This window comes from Hypanus sabinus, chromosome 9, assembly GCF_030144855.1.
Source record: "Hypanus sabinus isolate sHypSab1 chromosome 9, sHypSab1.hap1, whole genome shotgun sequence".
Lineage (NCBI taxonomy): Eukaryota > Metazoa > Chordata > Chondrichthyes > Myliobatiformes > Dasyatidae > Hypanus > Hypanus sabinus.
In genome coordinates this window covers 163,786,262-163,797,114 of record NC_082714.1, presented here as the reverse complement: position 1 = coordinate 163,797,114, position 10,853 = coordinate 163,786,262, and the positions used below count along the sequence as shown (strand labels likewise).

Here is a 10,853-nt window from a genome sequence, read left to right as displayed (position 1 = left end):
GTCCGCTTCCCTCCTCCCGAAGTCTAAAATCAGCTCTTTGAGTGAGAGGTGGCTGTTGAGGCACTGTTCAGCCATGTTTTTAATCTCCCTCCTGTACGCTGATTCGTCACCGTCTTTGATTCGGCCACGACAGTGGTGTCATGGGGAAAGGCCAAGAAGCGCGAAACTGTCCTGGATTAAAGACGTGTAGGGGGTGCTGGCGATGAGGCAATACCTGGGGAGGAGGGAGGGAGGGAGGAGAGGATGTGTGTGTGTGTGTGTGTTTGTGTGTGAGAGAGAGAGAGTGTGTGTGTGTCTGTGTTTTTGTGTCTGTCTGTCTGCCTGTGCGTGTGTGTGTGAGAGAGAGAGAGTGTGTCTGTCTGCCTGTGTGGGTGTGTGTCTGTGTGCGTGTGCGCGCGCGCGCCCGTGAGCGGTGTAGGGGAGCAAGTTTACCCGGCATCTAATGGGTTAACCCAACCCCGTGACGCTGAGGCTGTGATCTGGAGAAGAGTTTGGAGATGAGGAGGGTCCTGGTGCAGATGGGTCAGGACTCAGACTGCGAGAGCCGAACTCTGCGACCAATCCAAAACGTAACCGCCCTCCCTCTCTCCATCCTGATCCCGGGACAGTGGCTTCGGCTCGGCACGGGCAGCGAGCGGCCGCGCAGATGGACCTGAGGACTCTGACATTTGGGATCCTCCTGCTGGGATGCTGGCAGCCAGCGGTCGGAGAGGGCACAGGTACATCCCCGGGAGTAGGGGAAAGGCGGGAGACTTCGGGGACCTGCTGGGCGAAGGTGCTCGTGTTGTCGGGGCAGAGTCCACAGATGACCGGACCCAGAGACAGAGGCAAACGCGCTCTAGGTGTCCGGACTGGGTGCGGAGGCGCCCTTATGCCTTTTCACTTGGGACCCCTGTCCTGTGAGTGTTTCCCCCGCCTCGCTGTAGGACCCTCTTTGCCGCGGCCGGGATAGATATTACGCATGAAATTCGGTTTCATCTCGGAGCAGTCGCGGGCGGTGGAAAGGAGCTGGTGCCTGGGGATGGACCCCGAGCTGACACCGCTACAGGGTCCGCCCGAACGAAGCTCGCCAGCAACCCCCCACCCCCGACCCTTTTTGGGGTTCCACACCATTCCTCGGTCCAAAACCGTCCCTCCTTCCCCCGTCCGTCTCTCCCTCCAGCACCATCCATCCTGCCCTCCCTCCCTCCATCCCTCTCTCTAGCACCACCCCTCCTTCCCTCCCTGCAACAGCGTCTCTCTCCAATATTACCCCCCCATCTCTCTGTCCTTTCCTATACCATGTACCTTCAGATCATCCATGGTCCCTCCATCCTTCACTTGATTTTCACTCCAACACTTCTCCCTCCGTCCATTCCTCTCACATTCCCTCTCCACCCGCCTATCCCTGCAATCCTCTGTCCGTTCCTCCTTCGCCTATCTCTGACCAATCCCACCCTCTCAGTCCCCTCCTTTCTCTCGGTCCTTCCATCCACCCCGCACCAACACCCCTCTTGCGAAGGAGTCGCTGCCTCACGTAAGTGTGGCTGCTCCCGGATTTGGAGAGGCGATGCTGCCCCGACCACCACCCGGTGATGGTGGAGCGGGTGTGAGATGCGTTCTGGCTTTGATCCCCGGAGCTGTTTCTTGGGCACCGGGGGCATCCCATTCTGTTCTGCATTTGGCTGGGACAGACAGAGCCATTGAGCGGGAGCGAGAGGCGGCAGGAGCAGAGAAACACGCCAAGCACTGGTCCAGCATGGAAATCGGGACTACGTTGGGATGGGGTGGAATTGGGTCTTAAACCTTGGGTTGAATAGAAACCTGGCATCGAAACACGGGGGGTGGGGGGTGGAGGTGTTGGTCCCGGTATACCGGTTCCGGAGTTCATGGCAAGGCAGGAGGTGTTGGCGCAGGTAAGCAGGAACTCATTGTCATTTAGAATCAGAAAAAAAGTTTAATATCACTGGCATATGTTCACGGGTTCATTGACCATTCAGAATTCTGACGGCGGTGGGGAAGAAGCTGTTCTTGAAACCTTGAGTGTGTGTCTTCAGGCGCCTATGCCTCTTCCTTGATGGTAGAGAGCATGTCCTGGGTGGTGGTGCCCTTAATTATAGATGCAGCAATTCTGAGGCATCAGTTTTGAAGGAGTCCTAGGTGGTGGGGAGATTAGTGCCCGTGATGGAACCGGCTGTGTTTACAACTTTCAGGAGTGTTGTTCTGATCCCTTGCAGGGACCCCTCCATACCAGATGGTGATGCAACAGTTTGAATGCTTTCCACAGTATATCTTTACAACTTTGTGAGAGTCTTTTGTGACATACAAAGTTTCCTCAAATACAGCCATAGTCGTACCTTCTTTGTAATTGCATCAGTAAGTTGGACCCAGGAGAGATCTCGGAGATGCTGACATTCTCTGATATTAACTGGAAAGATTTAATTAAACTATTGAATCCAGGAACCTGAAACTGCTCACTTTGCAAGGGAAGAAGTCCCAGAGGTCACAGGGTGGTTGGAGATGTAGGCTATAGAATGTCTCCCTGGAACGATAAGCTGAATTCTTGAGCTCCCGATTTACCCATTATGATCCAGAGACTTTATTGTCTACCTGTACTGCACTTTCCCTGTAATTGTAACACTTTATTCTGCATTCTGTTTCATCTTGCACTACCTCAATACACGATTGTAATGCACATGGCAGTTCGTGCAACAGTATCACAACGCCAGTGACCCAGGTTCAAGACCCCATGCTCTTTTTTTGTCTCACCGTGACCGTTTCTCCTGGTTTCCTCACACAATTCATGGATGTGCGGGTTAGTAGGTTAATTGTTGGGCTGGGAGGGCCTCTTACAGTGCTGTATCTCTAAAGAAATAAAATGTAAATGATGAACTGGTCTGTATGAACAGTATCAAGGCAAGCTTTTCACTGTAACTTGTGACAGCAACAAACTAATGCCAATTCCAAGGAACTCGGATCTGGGAAGCTGGGAAGGCTGGAGAGGAATCCATTAATGGATTTTGGAAGCCTGGGTTACCTGGGTTGAGCAGAACAGTGGAAATGAGTTGGGGGTAGGGTAGGTGGGAAACCGTGTCAGCCGCAGGTACTGTAGGTGATACGCTGTGCAGCTCTGATCACCCAGCCATGGGAAGGATGTGACTAAACTGGAGATGTTCCCGGCACCGGAGTGTGTGAGTTCTCTGGAGAGACTGGACAGGCTGAGTTTGCTTTCCTGTGACATAGCAGGCTGAGGGGTTTATAAAATCATGAGGGGTATGGATAGGATGGATGGTCACAATGTTTTCCCGGGGAGGGGGGTGTCGAACATTGGAACACAAAAACAAGGTGAGAGAGGAAATATTTAAAGGGACTTCGGAGACAACCTCTTCACCCAGAGGGTGGTCAATATATGGAGTGAACTTCCAGAGGAGATGGTTGGAGCACAACACTTAAAAGGTTCTTGGGTAGGTTAAGAAGGGAAGAGTGGGGGGAATCAAGCCAATGAGGCACTGTTAGCAGGCAAAAGGGAAAGATTTTGTATTTGCAGTAGCTGTTGTTGGGTGGTGGGACATGAGAGTTTAGTGGGGGCTAGTCCCAGGGAGCCCAGGGAGAGAACCTACTGGGAAAAGCCTACTGCCAGGGACTGAGACCCCAGCACCCTAAATGTTCTCCCCTCTCCCATCAGGCAGAAGATACAAAAGTCTGAAAGCACGTACCACCAGGCTCAAGGAAAACTTCTTTCCCTTTGCTATAAGACTATCGAATGGTCATCTAGTAGCCATATAACAATCTCAGCATGGAAACAGGCCGTCTTGGCCCTTCTAGTCTGTGCCGAATGCTTACTGTCACCTAGTCCCACCGACCCGCACTCAGCCCATAACCCTCCATTCCTTTCCTGTCCATATACCTATCCAATTTTTTTTTTAAATGACAATATGGTATGATGTATATAGTATGATAAGATGGACTCTTGACCTCATGATCTATGTTGTCTGCCTGTAATGCACTTTCTCTGTAACTGTAACACAGGGTAGTGGTCAGGAGAAAGTATCTGTTTTGACCTTACGTCACAGGACCGGAATCAATATTGAGCATTCCCAGCACTACTCCCTCTGTTGCCCCAGAAATTCACAGCTGGACAGCAGCCAATATATACGAAGACCCCACCCACCCAAGACATTCCCTCTTCTCCCCCCCCCCATCCGACAGAAGATACAAACACCTGAAAGCACGAAGCACCTGGCTCAAGGACACCTTTTATCCTATTGCGATAAGACTTGAACGGCTCCCAAGCACAATGGACTCTTGACCTCACAATCTACCTTGTAGTGATTATCCACATTGGTTCAGGTGTCTGATGGTTGAAGGGTAATAACAGTTCCTGGAGGTGGTGGGAAGGCTCCTGTACTTCCTGTCCGATGGCAGCAGTGAGAGGAGAGCTCGCCTGGATGGTGGGGATCCTTGATGATGGATGCTGCTTTCCTGTGACAGTGCTCCGAGTAAATGTGCTCATTGGTGGGTGAGGGGGCTTTACCTATGATGGACTCTATAGACTTTCTTGCTCCTTGGCATTGGTGTTTCCACACCTGGCTGTGATGCATTTTGCCCTACCAAAGATTAATACTGTACATCTGTACACCCATGGATCTGTTCACACTCTCCTTAAACAAACTGAGTCATTGCCACTTCCAGGGCAACACACTCAGAATTATGGAGGAACACTGCAGGCCAGGCACCACCTATAGGAGTGCATGAACAGTTGATGTTTTGGGCTGAAACCCTTCACCATGACTAGGCTTAAAGGTCTCGACCCAAAACGTCGACTGTTTTTGCATTTCTGTGGATGCTGTCTGGCCTGCTGAGTTCCTCCTGCATTTTGTGTGTGTTACGCTGCATTTCCAGCATCTACAAAGTCTCCTGTCTCAGTCATTTAGCCACGTGCCTGCCCTTTGACAGTATATCTCTCAGAGGTTGATCACCACCCTCAAGGCTGGTCACGCTTTAAAGCTATATCATTATGAACGTTTGTAGGGTTGCTCGCCGAACCTGGAGATTAGGTTACAAATGTTTCAATACCAGTCAAGGTGAGATCATGTAGGCAAATGAACGTTGTTTCTGCCAAGTACTCGCATTTATATTGGTCCGACTCATTATTCCGATTGGTTGGTTGTCGCGCTAGCTGCTAGTGGAAACTCGGCAGAAATAGCCCAGATTATGTCACCTCGACTAGTGATGAAATGTTTGCAACCTCACCTCCAGGCTTGGTGAACAACCCTACAAAAAAGCAGCTAACCTACCTGAGCTACCAACCTTCTCTTTCCTTTCAATCCTTTCTGAGTGTTGGCATGCAACCTGTTTCTATTGCTTTTCCAGACAACACTTTTTAGATTACAACTCACTGCACACAAAAATACTTACCCCCCCCCCCCGATTCTTTCCCCAATGATCTTATGTCTGCAGCATTTTGTTGAATCCTCCTCCCATCCTTATTTTACCAACATCCCTCATCATTTCCAGTAACCAAACAAGAAAGACAGATGCTTCAACAAATGCTGTCATTGAGACCTGAGTTTCCAGAGATATATTCAGGGGCCCCTTCATTAGGTACACCTGTACACCTCATTAATGCAAATGTCCAATCAGCCAATCATCTGGCAGCAACTCAATGGATAAAGGCAAGATATTCAGATCAAACATCAGAATGGGGAAGAAATGTGATCTGTGTGACATTGACCATAGATTGGTGCCAGACAGGGTGGTTTGAGTATCTCAGGAACTGCTGATCTCCTGGGATTTTCAGGCCAAGTAGTCTCCATTGTTTACGGAGAATGGTGCAACCAGTGAGTGGCTTTTCTGAGGGCAAAAATGCCTTGTTAATGAGATGAGGCCAGAGTGGTTCAAGCTAACTACAGGGGCTTCCAACCTGGGATTAATGGGACTCTTTACTTAATGGTATTGGTTCATGGCGTAAAAAGGTTGGAACCCCTGAGCTAACAGGAAGTTGACAGTAACTCAAGTAACCATGTGTTCCAACAGTGGTGTGCAGAGGAAAATTTCTAAACACAAAAGACATCAAACCTTGAAGTGGATGGGCTACAGCAACAGAAGATCACAAACATACACCCTGAGGCCACTTTATTAGGTACCAGTGGTAACTAACAAAGTGACCACTGAATGGAGGTTGGGTTTATGACATGGCACAGTCTTTGAGTTGGAAGTTCATGAGATTCAGTACAGCTCCAGATACATCAACATGTAATAGGAACATTAAAAATGGATTCGGTAAGTTATGTGGCTCCTGAAGCCTGCTATTTCTGCAAAGAAACCCATGAGTGATCTTCCATTTCAATTCCACTTTCTCACCTGTTCCCTATTTCCCACAAAATACTCAGTGTCTGTAAATCCATTTATCTGTGTTCAATATACTCAACAAAGATTTAAGACAAGGCTGGTTGACAATGGAATTGAGCCCCATGGTTGCAGAATGGTTTGGAGATTAGAAACCAGAGTCAGCATGAAAGGAACCTTCTCAGAGAGGAACGGTGTGGTGAGATATTTCACCAGGACTGTTACTATTTACCATTTCAATAACCGATCTAAACCTCAGCAATACCAGGCACCTTATGAACGGAGTACAAAGTAAAGAGATTGGTGTTGATTTTTTTAGGGATGTCAAGCTGTTTCTGGATTATTGTGCACAGATGCCATCTGACCACTTTATTCCATTTTGGACACTATGCCTCAAAAGGGATGCAGTCAACTCAAAGCTGTCAGTGGAGTGAAACTCTGATAAATTGCAAAGCACAAAAGGTTTGTGTGAAGGAGCGGGCACCGAGTGGCCTCTCTCTGGGTGGCAGCCCTTGAGTATCCACAGGGCAGTGTTAAATATAGAATGGTTTGACCAGTCTTCACTTTACAAGCTGATGTTGGGTAAATTGCATGCCTAGGTGTAACTACAGCGCAGATATATGGGAAACACTTTGTATCAAAAGGATAAGCAGGAAGGCAGAGGGTGTGGCGATGCTCTGTTGGCAAAATATAAATCAAATCATTAGAAGGAGGTGACATAGGTTGGAAGGTGTTGAATCATTAAGGAATTGCAAGGCTAAAAAGACCCTGATGGGTGTTATATACAGAACCCCAAACAGTAGTAAGGATGTGATCTACAATGGGAGATAGAAAATGCATGCCAAAAGGGCAATGCTACAACAGTCATGGGAAGTTTCAATCAGCAGATAGATTGGGAAAACCAGGTTGGTGCTGGATTCCAAGAGAGGAATTTCTAGAATGCCTACAGGATGGTGATTTAGAGCAGCTTGAGGCTGAGCCCACGAGGGGATCAGGTATTCTGGATTGGGTGTTATGCAATGAACAGGAATTGATTGGAGAGCTTAAGGTAAGAGAACCCTTAGGGGAAAGTAATTATAATATGGTCAATTTCACACTGACATTTGAGAAGGAGAAGTTAAAGCCAGATGTATCCGTATTACAGTGTAGTAAAGGGAATTACAGAGGCATGAGAGAGGAGTTGGCCAGAATTGATTGGCAAACAACACTGGCAGGGATGACAGCAGAGCAGCAATGACTAGAATATCTGGAAGCAGTTCAGAAGGCACAGAATATATACATCCCAAAGAGGAAGAAGTATTCTAAAGGCAAGATGTCTCAACCGTGGCTAACATGGGAAGTCAAAGCCAACAAAGAAGCCAAGAGAGGGCATCTAATAGAGCAAAAATTAGTGGGATGTCAGAGGATTGGGAAGCTTTAAAAGCCAACAGAAGGCAACTAAAAAAGGTCATTAAGAAGATAAAGACGAAATATGAAAGTAAGCTAGCCAGTAACATTAAAGACAATACCAAAAGTTCCTTCATACATAAAGATATATAAAGTGTAAAACAGAGGTGAGAGTGGATATAGGAGCACTGGAAAACAATGCTGGAGAGGTAGCCATGGGGGTCAAGGACATGGCAAATAAACTGAATAAGTATTTTGCATCAGTCTTCACTGTGGAAGATACTAGCACTATGGTGGAAGTTCCAGGTGTCAGGGGTCATGAAGTGTGTGAAGTTATCATAACTTGTGAGAAGGTTCTTGGGAAACTGAAAGATCTGTAAGTAGATAAGTCACCTGGACCAGATGGTGTACACACCAGGATTCTGAAAGAGGAGGCTTCCTCACCGCAGACTCAACCTGCAAATTAACCTTTACGGAATCCTGCACAAGGACTCCCTTTGACCCTTGGATTTTAAAATTTTCTCTCCATTTAGAAAATAGTCAACCCTTTCATTTTGCCTACCAAAGTGCATGACTATACACTTCCTGACACTGCAATTTCTTCACCCATTCTCCAAATCTGTTGTAAGTCCTTCTGTAGCCTCTACTTCCTCAAAACTACCCCTCCACCTATATTTATATCATCTGCAAACTCTGCAACAAAGCCATCAATTCCATTATCCGAATCACTGACATTTAACTTAATACAGACACCTGTGGAACACCACTAGTCACCGGCAGCCAGCCAGAAAAGGATCCCTTTATTCCCACTCTTTGGCTCCTGCCAATCAGCCACTGCTTTATCCATGCTAGAATCTTTCCTATAATATCATAAAGCTTCCCAATCCTCTAACATACCACTAATTTTTGCTCTATTATATGTCCTCTCTTTTGCTTTTATGTTAGCTTAGTCTTATGTTGTTAGCCACGGTTGTGTCATCTTTCCTTTAGAAATCTGGCCAACTCCTCTCTCCTGCCTCTGTAATTCCCTGTACTCCACTGTAATGCTGATACACTCAGACACTAATACTGGTACAAGAGTACGAAAGGCCTTGATAGGCTACCAGAGAGATCAATAACTAGGGGGTACGCATTTGAACTAACTACAAAATTCATTTTAAGGAAATTGAGAAAAGTATTTCACCCAATGGATGATGAGGGTCTGGAAGTGGGGAAGGCAGAAATCTTGTAAGTACCTGGATGAACAATTGAAACATCTCACATGCAAGGTTATAAGTTGAAACATTAGATTAGTGTAGGCCATTTTTGGTTGGCATGGGCATAGTCAGCTGAATGGCCTCAGTGTGCACTGCAGATCTCTGTGGTTTGTTGGATCTCTGTTTAATTTAGATCCTTAGGATGCTTCTGTGAGTCAGAAATGATGAGCAGTCTTAATTAGGGTACAAGCAAACATTCGAATACTAAGCAACTAAGTAAAGAGCTGAAAAATGAATGAACATGCAAAGAGAAAAGGAATAAAAAATAAGAAATGGCGCCTCTGGAAAAACTATCACTTTTATAGATAAGAAATCCTTTAGATAGGAATGAATTGATTAATAGGCTACATAATTAAAACAATTACATCACATGGGTAACATGCTAATACTGAGCCAATGAAAACTGAGAAAGCTGATAAACTGTCAGTTTAGCTGCTATACCGCTTTCTACCTGAGTTAAAAATACATGAGTTCGTTAAAAAGTACAAATCTTATAAAATATTATTTAAAACAACAGGTTCAAGGGGTTGACACTGGTAAGGCTGGAGTCAGAGCCTTTAAGAGACATTCCAGAATAATGAAATAATCAAATCTGGAGACAAAGGAAGCGAGAGATTGAAGCAAGGCAAGATGGGCTCACATTTTCAAAGCACCGTTCACATCCTCAGGGTGAATCAACAAAATTTACGGCCAATGATAGCACAGACCATTCTCCCATTGGCTGGGCAACTCTTTGCAGATCCTTGCGATGTCAAAAGTGCCTTAGCTGTATTTGACATTGAACAGTTACAGAGCATCAAGTGTGGTGAAATCTACTCCTTAGATATAAAGATTAGTGGAGGGGCAGGTAGTGTTGAGGAAACAGGTAGGATGCAAAAGGACTTAGACAGATTAGGAGAATGGACAAGAGAGTGGCAAATGAAATACAATGTTGGGAAAAAGTATGGTCATGCGCTTTGGTAGTAGAATTAAACGTGCAGAATATTTTTTTAAATGGGGAGAAAATCCAAAAATCTGAGATGCAAAGGGACTTGGGAGTCCTCATGCAGAACATCCTGAAGTCTAACCTGCAAGTAAAGTCAGTAGTGAAGAAGGCAAATGCCATGTTAGCATTCATTTCAAGAAGTCTAGAATACAAGAGCAAGGATGTGATGCTGAGGCTTTATAAGGCACTGTGGGGCCTCACCTTGAGTATTGCGAACAGTTTTGGGCTCCTCATCAAAGAAAAGATGTGCTGGAATTGGAGAGGGTCCAGAGGAGGTTCACAAGGGTGATTCTGGGAATGAAAGGGTTATCATATGAGGAATGCTTGATGGCTCTTGGTCTGTACTCACTGGAATTTAGAAGGATGAGGGGGGATCTCATTTAAACCTTTTGAATGTTGAAAGGCCTAGACAGAGTAGATGTGGAAAGGATGTTTCCCATGGTGGGGGAGTCTAGGACAAGAGGGCACAGCCTCAGGATAGAGGGGTGTCCATTTAAAACAGAGATGTGGAGAAATTTTAGCCAGAGGGTGGTAAATCTGTGGAATTTGTTACCACAGGCTGCTGTGGAGGCCAGGTCATTGGGTGTTGTTAAGATAGATGTTGATAGGTTCTTGATTGGACAGGGCATCAAAGGTTATGGGCTGATGATCAGGGGTTGGTGTTGAGAGGGGAAAAAAAGGATCAGCCATGATTGAGTGGCAGAGCAGACTCGATGAGCCAAATGGATTAATTCTTCTCCTATGTCTTATGGTCTTAATGTTGGTAAAACTATCAATTCAGTATGTGCTTCCAATCTCACAAGAAATGTTTATGAATAGGATCAAGATGTCATGACTCTCAGTGACAGGAAGCCAAGATTCTCTCTTTGTATTATTATTTCGTCATCAGGCTAGACACC

General features: G+C 46.2%; 1 protein-coding gene across 1 annotated transcript in view; it reads left to right on the top strand.

Moving 5' to 3' along the window:
* Window positions 1-646: 646 nt before the first annotated feature.
* LOC132400134 (R-spondin-2-like) overlaps window positions 647-10,853 on the top strand; it is a 34,448-nt gene continuing 24,241 nt past the window's right edge. Inside the window, exon 1 of the mRNA XM_059981209.1 lies at window positions 647-719. Coding sequence (XP_059837192.1) covers window positions 647-719 — 73 coding nt within the window. The remainder of the gene's footprint in view (window positions 720-10,853) is intronic.